General features: G+C 41.3%; 1 protein-coding gene across 12 annotated transcripts in view; it reads right to left on the reverse strand.

Annotated features, from left to right (window-relative positions):
• Positions 1-22,685, reverse strand: part of TRIM9 (tripartite motif containing 9) — a 102,462-nt gene extending 79,777 nt beyond the window's left edge. For all 12 annotated transcript variants that reach the window (XM_037054289.1, XM_037054288.1, XM_037054286.1 and 9 more), the window contains exon 1: positions 21,677-22,685. In XM_037054289.1, coding sequence (XP_036910184.1) covers positions 21,677-22,498 — 822 coding nt within the window. In that variant the 5' untranslated portion in view covers positions 22,499-22,685. The remainder of the gene's footprint in view (positions 1-21,676) is intronic.
• Positions 22,686-23,824: the final 1,139 nt, after the last annotated feature.

A 23,824-nucleotide genomic window follows, 5' to 3' on the forward strand; every position in this document is an offset into this window, starting at 1 on the left:
GATGTCCTTGCATTAAAGCACAACACAATCATGCACTGGAACTCAGAGCTGAAACTGGGGTCTAGTCCAGACATAACCACTTCTTATCTGAGTGCCCGTGAGCTACTACTCCGGTGCTATGAGCCTCTCATCCACAGAATGGGGAGAGTTAGTCCTGCCTCGCCCACTCTGTCAACGTTGTTGGTTGGGAAGGTCAAATGAGATCATGTATGTTATTGATTCAGCTGCACATGAATTTGAATTCTCTCCACCAGAATAAAGACTGCATTCCTCAGCCTCTCTTGCAGCTGGGTGTGGACCTAGAACTAATTTTTGGCCGTTGGGATGTGAGAAGTCATATGTGCGCCCTCCAGGACGTGCCCTCCCTGCGCCTTTTCCCATCATGATGGTAAAAATGCAGGCATGGTGGTGGGCCATCCCGGGCCATGCAGAGGACGGCAGCCAGACAAAGACGCTTCGACTCCTGATGACTGCTTCAGCAAAACAAATACACTTAGCTCAGACTTTTATGTGAAAGAAATAATTTCTATCTTGTTTTAGCCCCTTCAACTCAGCTACATGTAGTGTGTTTCTACCACACTTATTCAGAATGACAAATGCCATGAAAATTCTGGACAGGATTGTTCTGAGATGTTTGAAGAGTAAGAAAAATATGGCTGATTCTTAATTATATTTTTAGTTCTTCACACACAAGTAAGAATTCTCATGTGATGAGAATTCTCATTTGCATTTTTTTTCAGACATTGTAGTAGGAAAGAAGGATTTTGGAACCATTGGGCTGAGTGCCCAGTTCTCCGTGTTCTCTGGGGTAGGTCAGAATGTGTTTGTATAGGAAGAACTGATAAAAATAGATGTTTAGTCAGCCAAGCCTAAGACCAACCCAATATAAGCAACCCTACCTACCCCCTCATCCTTACACCCTTACCAGTCATCTTCATAATAGCTCCGAGGAAATCAACTCTTTCCTTCAAGGAGGGAAACAGTGGAGCACAGAAGACTTCATAGCAGAAAAAGGGCAGAGATTTTTCATTCCCTCTAAACACCATTTCCACAACCTTGCCTCATGTTACCATGGTTACTATATGACATATAAACTAATTTCTACAGAAACAGCAATCATGGAAGCCAATAAACATAGCATTCAACCAGGTGCCTTCATTATTAATAGGAAATTCAAGTAATTTGCTAAAAATACAATGATGGGTAGTCTTTTCTTTCAACATTTACTTTTAATTGTTCATCAGTATTCAAATTGGTGGAATAGAACTGTGGGCACAGTGAAAAGAATGGGAAAAAATACAGTTTCACTAAGGAATTTAATATTCCTCTACTATGGCCTTGGACATCTAACCATCAGTGTAGCTTCTTTAGAATATGGGTTACTGCTATGTTGACTGCTTCTGATCTTGACCATCGGTCATATTTTCTGGACTCTTCATGTATCTCACAATTTTCGAATATATGTCAGATATTGAATATATGTATGTCAGATACTGACAAGAAAAATTAGAACACCGGTTTTGCTAATGGTAGAGTAGATTTTCTTGAAATAACCCTCATACAAGTATCAATTATAGACTTTGGGCAAAACATATACTTAAAAAGTAAAAGCATTAAAGAGCAGACAAAAGTAGACATAAACTGGAAGGAATTACATGTACGTCTGAGTGGATGGAAATTGAAAGGGTAATATTATGAAGGAGAGTGCTACAGAGAACAGTTCCCTAAAATCTGCATTCAAATCCCCACTGAAATGCTTGGCTACCCTCCAACTGTAGACACATGGGAGAGGCCCTGGAGGACCTCGAGGAACTCAGTAAAAGCTGTAAGGGGGAAATAAATGAGCAGAGATGTTTGAGCAATGAAGAGGATCAAGTGGAATCTAAGTTTGAGTCCTGCACTACGGAGCAGCTGGTAAATACCTTAGCATTAAGCTTTTACAAGATCAGAGTGATCACCTAGTATTTTATATGTGTACCAGGAAAAACACTCTTTAGAGAAATAACAGAAAGCAGAATTTAAAACTATATCATCTGTAGTATATAATAACACATTATGAAACATGTGGAAAAATAAGAAATAAGGTCCACTGTGAAAAGAAAAAAAAGAAAAATCTGTCAGTAGGAACAGAGTCTGAGACAATGCAGATGTTGGAATTAGCAGAAAAAGACTTCAAAAACAACTATTATAAATATGTTCAACGCCTTAAAGAAAAATATAGTCATTATGTATAAACAGATGAAGAATTTAAACAAAGAAATGAAAGCTATAAAAAATGGGCCAAATGGAGATAATAGAACAGACAAGTAAAATAACTGTAATAAACATCAATTTAACAGGCTTAATAGTATACTGAAGTATGCAAAATAAAGGGTTCTAAAAAGAGATCAATAGCAATGATTCAATCTGAAGGAAAAAGAGAAAAAAGGCTAAAAAAAGAACAGAGCTTCAGTGGCTTTCTAGAAAATATCAAGTGACTTAAAATACATTTAATTAAAGTGGAATAAGGAAAAGAAATGAAGAATAATACAGAAAAAAGTATTTGATGAGATAGCGATAAAAATCTCCAAATTTGGTTTTTTAAAAAATAAAAAATTATAATCCAATAAATTCAGTGAAATGAACAGAAGATTAATTTAAAATAAACCAACAAATCAGTCATATTCACCTAAGCATAGGAGTTTAGGATATCAAACTCCTAAAAACTGAAGATAAAGGGAAAAATCATGAAATTGGACAGAAAAAGACATTCCAATGAGGAGCAACAGCCAACTTCTCATCAGAAACAAAGACGGAAAGATGATAAGCAAACAAAATTTTTAAAGTGCCAGAAGGTAAAAAACTAAGAACTTTACATTCATTGAAAATAACCTTCAAAATTTAAGGCAAAATAGAAACATTTTCAGATAAACAGAAGCTAAAAGAATTTGTCTCCAGTAGACTTAAATTACAGGAAATGTTACAAAAAAACTTTTTAGAGTGACATGGAATGATATCAGGTTGCAATCTGAATCTGCAGAAAGGAAATAAAGAGCATTTGAAATGGGGGTAAATACATATGTATAATAGACTTCCCCCCTTAATTTATTTAAAAATCATATGACTATAAAAGGGAAAAATTGTGGCTGCATTATGGAGTTTACAACATATGGAGTTTACAAGTATATTTTATAATATAAGGTAATACATATGCTAACAGCAAAAAGTAAGAGTAGGGGAATTAAACTGCACTGTCGCAAAGTTCTGATATTTATGTGAATGTGAGCTGTAAACACTGTACTCAATTAAAGATGTACATTAGATATTCTAGCACAGGCACTAAAAATAACACTAAGAACTCTGGCTAAAAACCCAATAAAGGAATTATAATTCTTGTAAATACTAAAAAATAGCCCATAACCCCAAACAAATGCAGGAAAAAAGAACAGAGAAACCCACCAACCAACAAACAGTAAGAAGATGGGACAGATAAGAAAACAGTTGACCTAAATTCCACCTTATCAATAGTTACATTAAATTTAAGCCTAACAACCCCAATTAAAAGGCTGAAGTTGACAGACTAAATAAATAGGTCCCAACTCTAAGCTATCTGCAAGAGATGGACTTTAAATTTTTGTATTTTAAAGATACAAAAACTAAAAGAAAAGGGAAAAGAAATAGAAAAGTGAAATGGAAAAAGAAAAGGAATAATAAAGAAGTCAATGAAACAGAGAATGAAATAATTGAGAACAATTTTAAAGTCAGTAGTCGTTTCTTTGAAAAATACTGATTAGGAAACAAAGACAAAAATACTGATAACAGGAATGGAAAAAAGAATATCTCTTCCATTACAAACCCTACAAACATTAAAAGGATAATAAATATTTGAATAACTTAATAACAATGAATGTGAAATGCACTTCATTCAGGCATGAGTTACAGTGCTGGCCGGGCATGAGTTCACTGATAATGAACTAACAATATATATAAAATGAGGTACATATAAACAGAAACACACACAAAACAAGTTTACATATGGATGGGTTGATAAAAATGTCGTGACCGGAAGATTGCAGGAACCTAACTCTGTACTTCTCCTAGGAGCAAGGGAGCAATATTTGCTAATTCATTGTTTGTGGTTTACACAGCATAACTGCTTTGAATAACGAGAATCAACTATGTGCCTTTTTCAAAATTGGACAAACCAAAGATAGACTGAGGGCCATATGTTATCTGTAAAATGGACAGTATATTGCTTTTTAAAGGTGAAAACTATTGCTCTTATTCCTATTCCTACAGACTAAAATATTAAAGTTTATATCTTGCTACCTTGCTTGTACCATCTGGTCCCTGTAGGCATTTGACTCACAGTTCCAGGCTGGAAAGCTCCCAGAGCCATGATAGAAGACAGTAAGTCAGAGATTGAGATGACAGAGGCTGCTGTATAAGATAATGTTAATAATCTTGGGAACCATAACACTTTACACTTTGGGGCTGATGGGAAAGATGGAATAAGAATCGCATCACTTAAGAAAGTGATGGCAAGTAAATACCATCTTAAATGCCAAGTCTGAGCGATTGCTATTGATCTCTCAGTGTGACATGTTAAGAATTCTGAGCTGCATTTGGATTACACCTGGAAAAAAAAATGCCGTGATTGACAGTGATGGCAGCTCCCATGGGGCCAGAATAGAGGAGTGGCAGATGCTGTATATCCACCAATTCTGGCCTCGTACTGTGGAGGGACAGCATAGCGACAAGGGGAGCAGAATGCACAGAAGGGGAACTTATCCTTCTCCCCAGTTTTGCTCTGGCCTGCCCACTCCGTGTGCTATGACACGACACACGTGGCAGGATCAGCCAACGGGGGCTTCGGGGAACTATGCCTGGACCTTCTGGAGGTCTGGGAGTATCCCGGATTCCTCCGACAGCATTTCAGGTATTTCTTTCTTCTTGGGGAGACTTCACTTGTTGTTCCTGAAATAGTAGTTCTCATCCTTTATCTTATTTTATTAGATGAGAAAAAAAAAAACTGAAGAAGGGTAAAGCAATTAGGCTTTCACAAAAAAGCCTGTTTGTTATATTTGACCCACATCCATCATTCCAAGCAAAAGTTCCTTAACTCTGAAACAGTGAAATATTCTTTAAGCTTTTGTATTTTCTTGCCATAGAATCAGTTATGTCTTAACAGAGTGAACTCCTATATCTAAATAAGGATCGAAAAATGTAAGACAGCTCACACAATACACAGGAGAAATCCAACTTTTAGTGGGCAGGCTTTAAAAAAAGGCTTGTAGATGAGGAAGGAGGTCTTTCTACTGAAATAATAGAAAGGGGAAAGAAGCCTTACTTCTAGAAACTTTTCAAAATCAGAATTACGTTTTTGAGGTTATTGAGGTTTCAATTTTTTTCTTCTTACAGACTATAGAATAGCTCTTACTTTCATTTAAGAAAGAACTGTTCTCTTTTGAATATGTATTTACATTTGCACTATTTGTTCTTATAAATGCCTCTCTCTAAACTGCTTTATAAGATTTCTAAGTGAAGCTCTCAAATATGCACAAAATCTGATAAAGACCTAATAGAGAGCAATGCACACTATAGCAGAAGCTCTGCATTGAGAGTAAATTATAAGAGAAAGCAGAGGTGGCAAATGTTTTCTAATTAGTACCTCTGGCCCACGAGGAAAAAACAGCTTATTTAAGAATTAGGGTTTGGTGTTTTTTGTATTTGTAGATTAAAAAATTTTTAAAGACAAGTGAGTAACAAAAAGCCAAACAGCCCAATTGGAAAGTGGGCAAATTACTTAGACTCTACACAAAAGAGGATATTCAAATGACCAACTTATGAAAACATGTTTAATATCACTGGTTATCACAATGCTACGATACCACTATCTACCCACTAGAATAGCTGAAATGAAAAACAAAACACAAACTAGCAAGTGCTGGTGAGGAGCAGGAGAACTGCTGGTGGGAACGTACTATGGCACCGTGACTCTGACACTGCTTGGCAGCAGGTACTAGTGCTGAGCTTATGCACACCCAGTCACCTAGGAATTTCCCCCACCCTGTGTATACACCCAACAGAACTGCTTACATTTGTGCCCCAGAGGATAAGTATCATGTTTATAGTGGCATCGCCCCTAACAGCTACAACCTGGAAACTGCTCAAATACCCATCCATGGTAGAATGAATAAATTGTGAAATATTCCTAAAGTGGAATACTATCAAACAATGAGAATGATCTAAAACTACTTGCAGTAATATGAATGGGTCCAACAAATGTAAAAGTGAGCAAAAGGAGCCATGCTTAAGAGTGCGTGCTATGTAGGATTTTACATTCATGTGAAGTGCCAAACCAGGCAAGATTAATTTGCTGGTGGAAGGCAAGACACTAATTACCCTTACTTACTGGGGTGGATGGAGACTGTGACTGCAAGGGAGCATGAGGAGGGCTTCCAGGGACTGATAATAATCGGTATCTGATCTAGTACGAATTACACAGATGTGATCAATTTGTGAAAATTCATTTAGCTGTACATTCATAATTTCTATACTAAAAATTTCTGTAGTGTTATTTTTTTGCAGCTGCAGGCTTAAATAATTTTAGAAACTATTTTAGAAAACTTACAATCTGGCAGTTCATCCTGTCTGACATAGAGCAACAGAGCTCAAAGAAGCTACAGGGTGCTGGAGCTGGCTTGTATCCACTCTCTTCCCAACTCCAAGGTCAGTGCCTTCATGTCAGGTAGCTTGAAGTCAAATGCTAAAAATCAGGACTTTACATATTTACCAGCACACCACTGAATAACAGCAATAACAACAATAAACCACACATATCTATTTCTTCTGCATAAATAATAACCACCTGAAATTGAAGGAATTGGGCATCTAAAATGAACAATACATTATACCTCTTAGAAATTTAGCATTGAACTTGGCTCCTGCTCCTGGTAAGGAACTCCAGGCCAACTCAAGCTTCAAAATCCCCAGGATGAAGGAATGAGAAGGCATGAGAACACTTACCCTTTGTTTTTACTTTTTATCTCGCTCAATAAAATGCCACTTCTCGTTTTAGGAAGTAAATCTCAAGAACAGATTTTTTATTTCTTTTTGACCAACCCCCTCCGCCCTGCCCTTTTCTTTCTCTGAAAGTAAAAGACGATGAGCGTCATCTCTAGACAAGGTCATTACAGATCCACCAGCAGGTTGTTTCACTTGAGATTTGGAAGCAGAGCTCAAAACTGGGCAGCATGTGCCCTGCTCTCCCCACGTAGCTGCCTCCTGCACTGACAGCCTCTCTCTTTCACGGCTCTGCAGCTCCCGGGGCACTTCCGAGCCCAGGGTCAAATGAAGGAAATGCAAGATGCTGCTGCCATCTAGTATCTTCTTTTGATCCCCGAAGGGTGAAGCCCCAACTAAGAAACTTGAAACAAGAGGAAAATTAAAGTGTCTTTGACAAAGGCACACGCAGCAGGTAGCAGACTGTTTTACTCAAGAAACTCTTGTCAGGAACTGATCTAGAGAAACATCAGTAGATCTAGGTCCCAATGAAATCTGCCACTGACTTGGACCTTGGCTCTCATCGAATCCCATATCCTTATTCTACACATGAGAAGGTGGAGGTCCTGAGGAGTCAGGTAGGTTGCCCAAGAGGCAGACACAAGATCAGAAAAGGGGCCTCTAACTCTGTGTCTCCTGCTTTTTCTATTACATTGGACCACTGCGATTCCAAATTCCTTGATGGGCCCCCTCCCCAACTCTTACTCCATGTTAATGTTTCTGAACTTGGGATGTACCTTACAAAACTTTTTAAACATTCTGTTCTTTCTTTTTTTCTAAAAAAATTTTTTAAAACATGTTATTAACCTATTGGCATCTTGGAATCTAGGCAATGTGGATTTACGATAGATATTTATATTTGAAAATATATGCCAGAGGGTTTTAAATACATGTATTGAGAATGTCTCTGGACATTTAAAGTGTGATTTCGTTTACACAAAGTTCCCAGGAGCACATGCCCCTGTGGGGCTGCATTTCGGAAAGTTCCTTAGCAGCTATTGCCTGTCAACTTTCCCCCCCATTTTCGCTGCCCTCCTTTAAGTCGTGGCCTGAATTCCTTACAAGCACAGAGAGGAGAGTGTGAGTCAGAAAGCCCTGGAGCAGGTAGGCTCAGAGGAGGAACAAATGGCAACACAGATGGCTGAGCTGTCCTCTCAAGACCTTGGGGGGAGGGGTGAGAGACAGGTCTAATCTATTTAAATCTTTCATTGCTCTGGGGCCAACTTCTAACTGACCCAAAGTGATGGTTCATTTTATGTGTCACCCTGACTGGGTGCCCAAATGTTTAACTAAATAATTATTTCTGGAGGTGTCTGTGAGGATGCTTCTGGAGCAGATTGGCATTTCAATTGGCTGACTGAGTAAAGCAGAATGCCCTCTCCAGTGTGGGCAGGTATCATCCAGCCCACTGAGGGCTTAAACAGAACAAACAGGCAGAGGAACATAGAACTTGCCCTTTCTGCCTGCCGGTGTGAGCTGCAACCTTGGTCTTCTCTTGCTCTCATACTGGAAATTACACCACTGGCTCCCCTGGTGCTTGACTGGGTGTCCGGTTTGCAGATGGCAGATCATGGGACTTCTCAGTCCCCAGTGCATGAACCCATTCCTTATAATAAAGCATATATATATATATACACATACATATACACATATATGTGTGTGTGTGTGTGTATATATATACACACACACACACACACACAGGGTAGAGCAAAAGTAGGTTCACAGTTGTGAGTACGTGAAATACAGTTTATATTCTTATATTATTGTTTATTGATTATTGTATTATTTTCCATACAAACAACTGAAAATCCACTTTTGCCCCACCCTGTGTATTTGTCTATATATATATAATCTCCTTTTGTTCTGAATCTCTGAAGAACCCTGGCTAATACACCCAACTTCTACCTCATTTGGTGCAAGATGCGCTGAATGCAAAGAATGTTTGTATTCCCTCTTGTCAGACTCTAAAAAAGGATCACAGCAAGAATTCAACAAATGTTTCATTAAATAAACTTTAATTTAGCAAGCTAGGATTTTTAAGTGTATTTTTATTGCTATATTGTCAGCAGCTACAAGAGTACCTGAAAACCAAAACAAATATTTAAATGACCTTTGAATAATAAAAGTTATTAATTATTGAAGACCTGCTAATGCTAGGCACTTTTCAAAGACAATCTCACTGAGCTTGTCCTACTACCCAAGGAGGTGAGTGGTATGTTCACATATGAGGAAACTGAGTCACGGATAGGCTAAATAATTTGTCAAAGATAAACTCAAGTAAGTGAACAAAATGAGTTTTTCTGGCTCCAAAGCCTGGGCTCTTTTTCAGGATGTCTGTCCCTCTTTTCTTATAGAATGATATGTTCTCAAAGTCAGGAGTGACCCTAAGAGACTGTAATAGCCTCCTGCTAAAATTTTCTGTCTCCTGGACCTCCTTTCCTCTGTTTCTATGTCCTCTGCCTCTACGTGAAAGGTGCTTAAAAACAACCTTTGGATTTATTGGCAGGGTACAAAAGGCTTTTCAATGCATTCATTCTCTCGTCCAGTCCTTATCACCACCCCAGGTCTAGACGGAAATGACCAGCCCCATTTCGCAGATAACACTGACACACACGAATCATGCACTCAATCTGGCCAGGCTCTATTCCAAGGGCTTGGTGCCTACCAATCCTTTCATCCTCACAACAATCCCTAGAGGTTAGTCCAATTGTTATCTCCATTTTACAGATGAGAAAACCAAGGCACAGAGAGGTCAAGGGATTTACCCAAGTTCAAACAACTAAGTGGTGAAAAAGCCAGGGGCTTAAAGCCAGGCAGTCTGCTTCAAGGCCCATGTTCCTAACCCCTCCACTGTATTTCCTGAATAATAGTAGACCCAGGAAGAGAACTCAGCTTTCCTGACTTTGTACCAGTAAGCCTCACAATACCATGTGAGGCAATTCCCACTATAGCTTTATTAAGAAAAGACATCTTCTGCTGGGCTCTCCTACTTTCTTTGACCCTCACTCTCATTTCAGAGCTTGCTATACAAGGGTTTTACCAGAGATGAGTTTTTGCATTTCTGTTGTGTTTATTCTATTTCCTCTTTCACTGACTATCGTATTGTCTGTTGCCTGAATTCCCGCTGTGTGTCAGATTCTCCTAGGTTATATATGTGTCCAAATGCTGTCGTCATTTGCTCTCAGCCAACAAGGCATTGATGCGGCAACCTCACAGTGGCAGATGTGATCAACTATTTTGAGGCACAGGGAGGAAGGGGTCTCACATTTCCTGGAGGTGTCATGGTTACCTTGATAAGGTGTTTTAAAATATGAGGAAAGGTGATCATGAGCTCTGAGACTTAAGTCCTGGCCCTCAGTCTCAGCTTCAACATGCACAGTGCTGTCCTCCTAACTCAATTCTAATGATTCTCACTGTTAAACAAAGAAATAGTTCATGGTGGACAACACACTGATATGAAATCACAACTCGTAACACAGTTTACACAGCCAATCTTGTTGTAGCAACAACTCCTCCATGACCTTGGTTTTAATATGTTACAAGAAGCAGTTCTTCTCAGAGGCACTTGGGAATTAAAATAGTCACACACCATTATCTGTGTAACTACTATGTAGTCCTCTTTCTGGGCCTATGAAAGTGCTTTGTTTATATGATCCAACTGGAAATCTCCCTCACTGTGTGAATTCTGCCACTGGAGCAGCTTAATGAAACCGGAGCTCAATGCCTGCTGAACAACCACCGGTCTCATGCTACACCCTCAGTATCCTGAGTCTGGATCCACAACTGTAAGGGCCCCACCCATCCCACACTGGGCCTTGAAGGAGTTACAGCGAGGATAGAGCTCTGAACATAGGCCATATAGATTCTTTAACGTAGCTGGAAAGATTGTGGGACAATACGGTAGGAAGGAATGTAGTAGGTTTAATATGCCACTGATAAAAATAATTTAATCCCTGAAGAAAATTAGAAGATGTAAAGAAGTACTAAATGAAGTTAATTTTCAATTCTAATACATATGCAAATTTTATACTAATCCCTTCAGACATACTAATTTAAAATGTCTCTAAAACACTAAGTTAATTTTTGATGGCTATATCTCAGAATAATAACTTTTGTACATATAGTTTTAGAAAGCTTACTAATTGTTCATAATCCAAAAGCTGTAACAACATGCAAAATAATATAAAATAATGAACTGATGCTTTTGTTCTCATAAAAGTTAATAGAAGACTTGAGGGACTAAAATTATAATATAATTGAACTCTCTGGTTTGACTCAGAAGACAGCAATTGACCAGTCTTTGGCTAGCCTCCAAATTGGGAAATAATCTTCTACCAAGTAAATCATTCCTTCCATGTTTTGCAGATGAAATTTACAAATTATTCTATACTTCTTGCTCTTAACGTAAGCAGGGCCTCCAAGTTCTACTAAATAGCCATCATATTTAATTTCAGTGGTGGCTATATATCAATGAATTCTATGTTTGTAGGTAGTTAAATCATTTTATGGCGTGTTTCAAAAGGAAAGAGTTATGTGAGTACATTTCATACCACCCAGATATACATGTTATAATCTTATTTTAACATTATAGGTGATCAGCCAAGTACATTACAATAATCTATTGTTGGGATCAGTGCCAGCCCTGAAGCTGCCGCCCACACGGTATGATCTGAGGAGCTGTTAGGGTTGGGACTTTCACTGGGAAGGAGGCCAGGGCCGGGAAAGCCGGTGTTAGGCTGGAGGCAGAAGGTGCATCAGCCAGACGGACTGGGCAGAGAGTCTCCCCTGAAGTTGCCGGTCAAGGTCCTGGAGCTGGATGAGCAGACAGGAGACACACCGCTCAGAACAAGGCATGGAGATGATCAGGAAAGACGGCTCATATACTGAAGCCAAATCTGGGCTCACAGACAGAAGATTCACAGGAAACCACAGGCAGAGGAGAGAAGGAGAAAGTACTGGTGGTCAGTAAGGAGCCAACAGAACTGGCCAGTAGTGCGCCAGAAGGGGAGAGGAGCAACAGAAGACTCTCTTTTGCTTCATCCCATCAGCTTCTTTCCTACTAATGCCTAGAGCAGAAGCCAGTCGGGCAGTCGGTGAAAGGCGTCAGCCGTGCCATGCCGCGCGCCCCTGCCCCGTGTGAGGGACAAAGCAAACCCTGACCTCTACAGATTCCTCCTTTTCCATCCTCATCCTGAAATTCCTACCATTAATGGATCCATGAGCAAAGGCTCTATCTCTTGAAAGCCAATGTTAAAAAAAAAACTTCATTTATAGTGAAAGAACATTAATTCAATTGTACAGGCATATACAATATCCCCTTAAAGAGAGAACAACAAGGGTAAAGTGAACTTTGATAGTTGTGGTCAGGGCTGTGGAAAAACCCTGTGATTATAGTTGTCTGAGGGCATAGGAGAGCCTCCAAAGCAAAGATTTAGTTTTCAACTATGTTCTATTGAATATATATATACACACACACACATATATATATGTGTATATAGATGTGTATATATATATGTGTGTGTATACATATATACACACACACACAGCTGGAAATGGGTCCTTGGATATTCATAAACATTAATACAAGTTCTAAGAAATCAGCAGGGTTTTTGGGGGGTGGGTGTATAATACGTACTGTGTGACTTATGGCAATTTCCTGAAGTGTTCTGGCATTTATTTTTTGACTTTGGAGGTTGGGCAAATGATCTCAAAGATCCAATGTCTTTTTTGCAAATTCATAATTCATCAAATGTAGTGAAGAAGCCACCATCTTGACACCCTAAAGTGACTTTTTAAAAAAAAGATTTTATGTATTTATTTTTTAGAGAGAGGGAAAGGGAGGGAGGAGGAGAGGGAGAGAAACATCAGTGTGAGAGAGAAACATCAATTGGTTGCCTCTCATACACACCCTGACCTGGAACCCAGGCATATGCCCTGACCAGAAATTGAACTGGTAACCTTTTTCTTTGTGGGATGATGCCCAACCAACGGAGCCATGCCAGTCAGGTCCCTAAAGTGACTTTTTTGAATATTACATTGGTAGCCCATAAGTAACAGCCACCCATTATCAAAGTCAAAAAAAGTGGATCTAGAGGTAAGGAGGGAACACAGCCATCATATCCAGGGAGCCTGATAACTACATTATTTTCCCATCCTGCTTTAGGACTTTTCCATGTTTTCTATTTGTCAGGAGCCAGTCCTAGTAGAACTTATTCAAATCTTGCCTCAGAACTGGCTAATAAATGTTTGGGGGCAAGAAATTAGCAGTAGGCTCTGGTAGGCCAGTATTTATTTGTTTTTAGACAGAGGGGAAGGGAAGGAGAAAGAGAGGGAGAAAAACAGCAATGGGTGGTTGCCTCTAGGACACCCCCCCTCCCCCCGGGGACCTGGCCTGCAACCCAGGCATGTGCCCTGACAGGGAATCAACGGGTGACCCTTTGGTTCCCAAGCTGACACTCAATCCATTGAGCCACACTAGCCAGGGCTTGGTGAGTCACTTTCGACAAGTTTTTCCTCATTTTCAGCTCTATATCTGTTTTTTATTTCCTGTTAAGTCTTTCTGATAGATAAGAGGCTCACATCCCTGTCCCTTCCATTTTAAAAGTAAGTGCGCAGAATATAAAAAGAACTCTTTCAACTCAACAATAAAAGTAACCCAATTTTAAAAACGGGCAAAGGATTTGAATAGATATGTCTCTAAAAAGAATATGGTGATAGCCAACAAGCTCATGAAAAGATACTCAATATCTCCGGTCACTGCAAACCAAAACAACAACGGGACCCCACTTCACATCCACTGGAAGGGCTCTAGTCAAAAAGACAGACAATAACGAGCCTTGGGGAAGATATGAAGAAATTGCAACCCCTATACAATGCTGGTAGAAATGTAAGATTGCGCAGCCCTTTCAGAAAACAGGAATCAAAGATATCCTCAATGACAGAAGCATTACATTTCTCTTTGGCTTTATGATTTTAAAATTTCATGTAAAATGTGTATGCATTGATTGGCCAGTTGCTAGCAATAGTTTGACTGCTATGTTTTATACCTGCACAGCAGGACCTTACTATCGATTCCAACTTTGCCACAACATTTTCGCATGAGGGACCAGAGGAATCAGAAGTCCATGTCCTTGTCCAGGGGTAAAGGTGCTGTTTCTAAACTGTAAGGAAATGGTAGTTACATCCTTATTGTGTTGATGGAAGCCGGCTTGAAATCGGTACTTATGCCAGTCTCTATATACTCTATTTCTTGATCCTCAAAGTGGAAAGTAGAGAAAAATTTATTTAACACTAAATAGATTTTAATTCTGCCAGTGTCAGATTTGCTTGCATAATGGCAGAAGATTGTCAGATAATACGAGTTCAATGTAAACATCAAGCTTCTTCATACTATATTGATTGTGTGCTGAAAGGTGTTTATCATATTTCTTCGCTAAGTCTTGGCCAGATGATTGACGGGCAATACAATCAATACTACACCTGCTTGTTAAAAGCATTGCAGATTTATCTGTGCCATGTAAGATTTATTAGTTTGGATGGAAGACTAGTTTTACACTTGATTTTATCTTACTCTCATTCTGGGGATAATATTTCATACACGCAGGGAGGATGGCATAGCATAAATTATACCATTTTATCAATTTCACATGTTGGTATGTCATCTGGGTGATGGTATGAGTATCAGGATCACCACTGTGTGATGGACTACACATATCTACAGTAGAATCAGCTCCTGAGTATTTGCACGGATGAAAAGAAATGAATGTGCAGATGATCAGAAATGGTAGATTATGTTCTCGAGTTATTTTCCTTTGGCTTTTGGTGAATTGTAATTACAGTTGAACCTGTGTATATTTAACCTTTGAGGCATTAGCTCCATACAAAGTCAAAAAGCTTTTTAGGTAGAAACTGTTTAACCTCTGACATTCACATTTATTTCTCTCCGCAACCTGCCTGGTTCATTGAACAGGTAACAGTTTAGCCTGATGCACACACCACAGGTCAGGGCAGCGTGGCCTTTCCCAGGCTTGTCCAGGAGCCAGGAGGGAGTGATAAATATTTGGTGTCAAGCAGTTGCTTTTAAAAATGCCAGCTGCAAGCAAAGTAAGAGTAAAAATAGGATAAACAAAAATCTCAATAAAGCTGAACTGGTGCTGTCTGGCTGGAAAATTGGCTTCACATGAATGAATCAGCAGTAGATGAGAATCAGCCATCTATGTGCACTGGCTGATTACAGAGGTGGCTATTCCCACACCAGACAACGATGTTTAGCATTCTACTTTCAATGCTAACTCTTTAAGAGACAGTTTTTTCTTTGACCAGAACTAGTGGTCAAACTAGCCTTGTTTCTCAAGGCTTATGAGAAACAATTTTATTTGGCAGTGCTTAAATCCATTCTTAAACAATAGGCTTTGCCAGTTCATATATATTCCTTTTTATATGATGGTAAAAGGCAGAGCCACATATATATTTTTGAACAGGCATACATGTATTTTCTTTCAATTAACTGCATTGGCAAAGAGTATAAGAAAAAACTGAAAGTAAACATAAAGCAGATACCTGCTTACAGGTTTAAACATATTTGTATGTTTTCCAAGGTAGACTTATAAATGTTTTAGATCTGCAGAGATAAAGATATTTAAAATTCCAACCCCCCAAAACTCCACTACTTACTCTCTTATGTCATTTCTGTCTAAAAAAAAGAAAAGCAAACCTATAAATCGTATTTGGTGCCCTCTTAAGTCCTGCACCGGAGGTGAATGCCTCACTTGTCTCCTCCTAGTCTTCTGCACTCATCTCACCAAAGCAGTGTGGCCATGACCCAGACAGTCATCAGTAAACACCTGACTCAAGTTCAGTCAGTCAGATGCTTTCTCTAAACTTGAAAATGTGAACTCAGAGACACAGAGATGCTAGTTAGATGAGAGTGAACACTTGAACTGAAATGTCCTGCTGAGTTGGGGGTGGAGGAGTCATGTAAGGCCTTGGGCAGGCCAAGAACCCCATCCCGAGAAAGAGAAGTAGAGATAACAGAGTTAAGCATGTGGCAAATTGCATTATTTGTTCAAAATGTTCTCTGCCCACCTCGATAGGACTCATTTCTGGTGCCTCTGTCTGTTGGAAGAGTGTGTTTCCTACAACTTGAACATCAGGTTTGACCACATGACTGTTTTCAGCCAATGGAATGCAAGCAGGAGAGACAATGTTACATCTGAGTAGGCTCTTTAAGTGTCATTGAGAGGTTCTGCTTTGCTCTCCTTCCTCTGCGTAAGTTTGGCATACCTCAAATATGTCCTTTCAGCCTAAGTTCAAGAATAAGAAGGATGTGGAGGAGGGTCATTGCTGATTCTCCGTGAGCATTGACATGAGTATGAAATCAGATGCTGTGTTGTAATTTGTTGAGATTTGGAAATTGTTACTACAACGTAACAGTCCAAGCTGACGAATACACAGAGTGAACTTAGTTTCTAGCTTTCCAGTTCCATTCTCCTTTGGGAGTTGATTTTGTTTCATTTCCCATGAAATTCCTCTTACAACCAACAATACTTTGGTTGTAAGCAGGCTTACAACCAACAATACTTTGTTGGTTGTACAACTATTGGTTTTACAATAGTTGGTTTAAAGCTATTTTGTTTTTAAACATTTATCTTATAATGAATTCTACCCTCTGTACCAAGGTTAAGTTATATGCATACACACAGTTTGAAAAGTGTTTCGGTGAGAGAAGTGTAGTTTCTTATACTAATAGTAAAGGTAATTTTTGTGCATTATTTTATTACTTAATAACAGATGGATATAATAATTTTCTCTTATGCAAACTGTGATTTGACCCTGAATTCCAATTAATAGCATGTTTTCTTGGCATATACAGAAAAAACAACTTCTAATAGTTCAGAGTAATAATAATATCTGAAAAATATGTCATATCAGTTAACATTTTAGCTGTTATTGAAAAACAAAATATTTTCGTTTATGTACATAAACCTTTGTGTAATGTTCTTATACCCTGAGCTTGATTCAACTGAGTATTCTCTCTGGACCTATGACGATGCGGCTCACTCTTTCAGGCCAACCTCCAGAGTGGCCTTTGGGCTGCACTCTGTGCTCTGAAAAAAGCCAGCAAAGCTCTCCAAGCTGGGGGATGAGGTTTTTATGTAGTATTTCTTGACTAGTGAGACAATAACTTCTGCTTTATGCAAAAATTTTCTCTTGGGTCAAATTGAAATTAGTAAGTTATACACATTTAATTTTTTTTTCAAAATGCCTCCAAAATATACTTTTGGCTCCTTTACATCCTTGTGGGTGGGAAGCACAGAGAGGTAACGAAACTTGTTTAAAGTTACTACCAAGTGGCAGCATCTGGCCGGAACCTGGATCTCCTCTCATCTAGTTCTTTCTGTTATGTCTCTGCACAAAGAGGAAAAATTTATTTCTCTATAATATTCTCCTTAATGCCTCTAAGAAAGTTTACATTGTACACAGAATGTCCTGATTGTACTAGAAGTGAACTTTTTAAAAGTTCATAAAACATGAACATATGCTACCTGTTACATTTACCACAGGAACATCTTAGATTATATTGTGTTTACCGCTGATACAGAGTTAACTGAATGTCATTTAGTTACATTAAATAACACATTTTGCTACATAAATATGTGATGAGATGTCACCATATTACAGAGCAGATATTTTTTCCAAAATACTTTGAAAATCAAAGCATAACAACTGTGTATTTTAAGTGTTGTTTAAATTGCAAATCTTCATCAACAAAAAGAAGGTATGAAATAACTTTGAGACAAAATTCAGAATGTGCCCTGGCTGGAGTAACTCAGTGGATTGAGTGTGAGCTGCGGACCAAAGGGCTGCAGGTTTGATTCCCAGTCAGGGCATGTGCCTGGGTTACAGGCCAGGTTCTAGTGGGGGCCAACTCGAAAGGCAACCACACTTGATACTTCTCTTCCTCTCTTTCTTCCTCCCTTCCCTTCTCTCTCAAAATAAATAAATAAATAAATAAATAAATAAATAAATCTTTAAAGAAATTCAGAATGAATAGTCAGTATTTAGGATACAAAGCAAGAAAAAAATCCTTGCTTAACAGCACATACACAAAAGAATGGCCATAAATATATTACTGATTCAATAATTGACAAAACATGTGAGGAATTCAAGAATGTTAGATTTAGGAATGTGAACTGCTAAAATTACAAAGTAAATAATGATTCTAATTTCTACAAAATCATTTTTTTGTGAAACAATTCTTTATATCAACTTAAGTTGGCTAAAAAAAAAAACCAAACATATATAGCAAGTGATGATATTAAATAAAACCTGTTACCAGATATTTATCTTGTTAAGCCACTTCATGCATTATTTTTCATGGATTTTAAAGGTCGTATATACTGAAAAGTACTTTAATTTGATCAACTGACAACTGATGAAGTTTAACTAGTTGTTTTTAAAACCACTTAAAAAACTAGTCATTTTGTCTTGAGTGCGTAAGATAATAACTTAGTGCCCAAGGAAAATATTTATTCACAGATCTTCTTTATCACTGGAAATGGCTGGTTAATATGGCAGACTATTAATGAAAACTTTCAGATTGAGTAATCACCCATGTGGATAACTAACTGTCCAACTTTGAAAGGGTTACTCCATGTGATTCTTTGCTCTGCTATGTTTTAAAGAGCATAGAAATTTTGGTCCATGACCTTTTGTGGGAATAAAGGTATCATTAACTAGAACATAAATAGACTATGAGAAAAACAGTGTTAACATTTTAACTACCTTATTAAAGAGAGAGGGTGGGGGAGTAATGTTTGTTGTTCATCAACAGATGGTAAATGAAAGTTAAAATCTGTCATCCTTCTGCCTGATTTTTTCTTGGCAGTTTAATAATACTGGCATTGACTGAACAAAAGTACATTTGCTTACTATTTTGGAAAAAAATCTACATAAGATTAGATAAGAAATTATCTTTTTTTTAAAGAAAAGTAATCAACATTGCCTTGCTAGCATACTTATGTCAAATCTCAAGGGCTTTAACATATTCTTTTTTAGCAGACATCCAAATACCAGCCCAGGCCCCAATCACAGTTTCTACTCACAGCTTCCACTACCGATGAGACAGTTTAACATTTGAAATCCACACAGGGATAGACAGATTTACAGTTTGCTTTTAGTCTTATTGGATAAAGTATAGGCTCTTGTTCATAGAAAAAATAATGCTATGGTTTGATCATCCTAATTAGTGTATGGCTCTAAGTTCTTTCTTCCAGACAGGGTGATTAATTTCTTTTTTTAATATAATTTTTATTTAATTCTTGTTCAAGTACAGGTTTCTGTCTTATATTCCCAACCCTGCCCGCCCCCCACCCCATGCTCCCCGCCTCCCTCCCCTTTCCACCCCCCACCCTTAGTTATTGTCCATGTGTCCTTTATACTTGTTCATGTGAGTCCATTCCCTTTTCCCCTATGATTCTCTCCTCTCTCCCCTCTGGACCCTCAGACAGGGTGATTAATTTCTTGGTTCCAAGTTTTATAAGGCAATGCAACATAGTTGGCAGTTCAAGAATGAAATCACAAAAGGAAATAAAAACTGGCTGTTAACTAAATTTTTCAAAACTTTCAAAATTGTCATTTAAAAACATTTAAACTGAAGCACTTTCAAAATAGTGGCATGTGCCTCATCGGGTTCAAATTTGTTCTAAATTAGATCTCCATCAGGACTAATATGGTTTAATAGGTTATATGTAAGAACATATATGGAATGCGATCCACATTTACAAATGACTGTAAATATTGACTAATATTAATATTAACATTAATATATTATTATATATATTAATATTAATATTAATCTCAATATTAGATTAATATTGAGTTGAGAAACCCTCCCTGATTGCTGAAAGTGGTGATTTTTAAAATTCTCTCTGTAAATAAAATATCAATGGCCTCTCAAAGGCCAATCTCCCAGGAATGCTGGGAAACCCTGAATGGAGGCACAGCTGAGGACTAACCACCATCTTTAGGCCCTGCCTTATCTTTGGGCTTGCAATTAAATGATGTGAAGAAACCCTTTCTATAACAATCTACCCTGCTCCTCACACCCCCAACTAAGCGGATTACTTAAAAAGTAGAAGTCAACTTTATGTACATCTCCTCAAGAGTGTTTCCGTTCCTTCTAAGCCCTTCTAAGCATTATAAAGATCTATTTACTGTTGAAGGTTATTTTCTAGAGTGGGGGGGGGGAGGGAAGCAACAGAGATACAAAAGTGACATAATTAAAATCCATAGCACTCCAGATAGCGATAACCATTACTGAGAACATAAAGTGGGGAGGAAAATAACGGGTATCTGAAATGAGTGGTGGCACACTGTGGTCCGGAAGGTCTCCCTGCAAAGGGGACATCTGAGCAAAGATCTGAAGGAGGCAAGAGAGCGAGCCTCTCCAGTATGGGTATAGCATTTGGGGGAAGGGCGTTCTGGGTTGAGGGATCATCAAACGCTGAGGCACCTGGGGCAGAAGGTGCCTGGGCTTGGCTGAGGAACGGCAAGAGGGACACTGTGGCTGGAGCAGGGAATGAGTGGCAGGAAATGAGGTCGATGAGGCCAAAGGGGAACAGGTCATGAAGATCCTGGTGGACCATTCTAAGGATCGTATGAGAAACGTGGGGGACAATTGGTGGATTTTGAGCAGCGAAGTGGCATGTCTTAACACGGAAGCTAGCTTTGGTGGAAGCGCCCTCAAAAGAGACCAGGAATGTAAATCTGGTAACAGGTGCGTCAAAGTTTGCACCCACAACTACTGAAAAGAGGGAAAGGATTGAATCCTGGACAAATGGGTGTGTGGGTGGTAGGGAGGAAGGGGTTTCTCTGGGAGACACGCTTGCAGCCTTCAGGCCTAAATTGCACTGAAACCCCAGCTCCTGCTCCTCGAGCTACAGGTCGTCTGGGAAGGGTCGAGATCTAAGCCTCCAAGCCAAGTTACCAGGGCGACCATAGAATTTCCCCACCCCACTCCTCTGTCTCCTGAGTTCAAAGCAGCAGGATCCGAAGCCTCTCCGGAGGGTTTGCGGGGTCTGGGCCAGCCGGGACTCATCAGTATTCCGCCTGCGGCGTTTCTCCCGCCCACACCATGACTCACAGCGCCTGCCTATCCAACAGCTCCAGCCTCTGGCGGTCCCCGCAACTCAACAGCGTCTTCCTCCTCCCGGGGGTCCGCCGGGGCCAGAGCCTCAGAGCCTCGCTGCCCCGGAGGGGCCTGGTGGTCCTCGGCACTGGTGCTGCTCTGCCCAGTTACGCAGAGCTTTCCTGCATGCTGGCCACAACCGCAAGCTGCATATCCGCAGCGAAGCGGGGGCACCCTGCTCCTGGCTCACAGTGCGCCCAGGGAGACCCGCTCTAAGCATCCCCGCTCTAAGCAACAGCTCTCTGGGGTTAGTCAACTCCCCGGTGCACCGTCTAAGATCTCCCTGCGCTTCCTGCAATGCACCAGACAGGGGAAGCAAATGTTTTAGGCACCTGCATTGCGCCCCCGCTGGGATGCACTGTGCGCAAAAGAAGAGGTCTGTTTGCTGCAGGCCCGGAAGATTGGAGGTGCGGGGAGTCAGGAATGGGTTTTCTTAAGACTCACCTTGTGTAGTTTCCACATGGCGCCCAGAGCCTTGACTTCATGGCTGGAGTGTTTGCCCTCCTCCAAGCACTGATAGCACACGGGCATCTTGCATTGCACGCAGTACATGCTGTGGTTCTCCAGCTCATGGTCTGTACAAGTGGACACCTTGCGCGGGCTCAGCCTCCGGCTCACACGGCCTTGGGCCGGGGGCACCAGGCGGTGCTTAGCTAGGGGACCCCGGGGCGGGTGACAGCGAAGACGGCACGGATCGCAGTAGAAGACGTCGCACTGTTCGCACATAACGGTAGCCTCCTTGGGAGCCTTCTCACAGAGCTGGCACTTGAGGGCCGCGGCTTTGCTCTGCTGGTAGCGGTCAATCACCCCTTCCAGGACGCGGTTCTTGGGGAAGCCGCGGAGACCCCGGTCATCCAGGATGAGGCTGCGGTGGCACTGGGGACAAGTGATACAGGAGTTACGGGGCACCGGGGCCAAGGCCGGTGACAGGTGGGTGGCCGGTGGCGGCATAGCTGGGGGAAACACGCGGACGCCATTGGGGGACTTCTGGCACGGGGTAGTGGGGGCGCTGGCAAAACCTCCGTAGGAGCCATAGCCACTGTCCGCTTCGCTGTACAGGCTCATCTTGTCCAGGTCCAGGTAGTCATAGTCAGAGACCCCGGAGCCCGAGGCCCGACGGCTCTGGGGGGACTCAGACTCCGGGGTTTGCACCAGGATGTTGCGGGCGCACGCCTGACATAAATTGTGGGAGCAGGGCAGGATGATGGGCTCCCGATAGAAGGAGCCGCACACGGGGCATTTTAACTCTTCTTCCATCTCTTCCATGGAGACCCGGATGGAAGCGAGACAGCTGCGGCTGCAACGGGTGGCTGAACTGGCAGAGTGGCCGACCGGTCTGTCTCGTCCAGCACCTTGGCCAGCGTCGGCGGCTGCAGTCGCGGCAATGCCTTCCCGCGTCGCCCAGACGCAGACTCCCGGGGAGCGAGGCGCTCTTTCTGTGAGCTACGGCGTCTCTGCGCCGGGCGCCCGTCTGGGACCGCCCCCTCCGGCCCTCCTAGTCCCGCCCCCGCCTGTAAACAGGGGCCTATTGGGCGGCAGCCGAGAAAGCGAAGCTCTTATTGGCAAGACGCCCCGTCCTTCTCTTGTCTCCGCAGGCCACAGGGGGTTTGGTGGAGGACTCTGAGGACGAGGGAAGTCTTAGCTCCCGGCTGCACGAGTCGGGAGGGGGCCGGCGTGCGTTGGCGAGGGGACTCGGAAGGAGGAATTAGGCGATATGACTCATCCTCGCCCCGCTTTCTTCCGACCGGGATCCGGTGCAGTCATCCAGGGGCAGGGGGCGTGAGAAACCCTTCCACGCAGCGAGTGGGCTGGCGGAGGAGGCAGGTCCTTCTCTCCAACAATCTGCGTTTGCCTTCCATCTATGATCTCCCCGCCGACCACAACAGACACCCCCCTTCGCCTCCTCCCCCCTCCACCACCACCCTCTTCCGCTGCTGGCAGCCTTGGCAGGCCCTCACTCATGCCTAGGTTTCTGTATGGCAGCCAGGCTTTTGTCCCCATCATGAACCCACTGAAGCCTGCCCCAGGCACTTCCCCATCCCGGGAGTCTGGCGGCGCCGGAGGCAAGAGTCTGTTCCAGTCTCTTCCAGTCTTTCACCCTCAGTCCCTCTTGTCTAATAATATCGACTTCCTAGAGATTTAAACTAGGTGACCGATGTAAAGGTTCACCGATATCAGTTTAAATCTATGTCCCTTCATTTCCCGCTTTAAATTCAGGCTGGGCACAGAGGCGTCTTAAGGTATGGGTTAAACGTGCCTCTGTACCGTTTTCACTGTCCCTGACTCCCAAAGCCGTGTTCTCAGGCCGCTCTCAGCATCTGGTCAAGCTTTCACAAGGCCAGCAGGACTTTTGGTTCAGTCGAGGTAGGAATGGGTTGCCCGTTTCTGAGCGCCCATACTTCGGTAAAGAGCTCCAGATAAATCACTGTGTCAGTGTGGAGTCTCAATATTTGACTCCAATCAGCCTTATTCAAATAGTGTCACGTGGCCTGAGCATTTACCCCAGTTTCAGAATGGTGGGTGGGTTCTTTCTGTTTCCTTAAGTGATGGTGATGGGAAGGGGTTATAGGGGGTTCTGGTGTTAGTCCTCAC

The sequence above is a fragment of the Sturnira hondurensis genome, unplaced genomic scaffold, assembly GCF_014824575.4.
Source record: "Sturnira hondurensis isolate 20B ecotype Veracruz unplaced genomic scaffold, ASM1482457v3 Scaffold0008196, whole genome shotgun sequence".
Taxonomy (NCBI): domain Eukaryota; kingdom Metazoa; phylum Chordata; class Mammalia; order Chiroptera; family Phyllostomidae; genus Sturnira; species Sturnira hondurensis.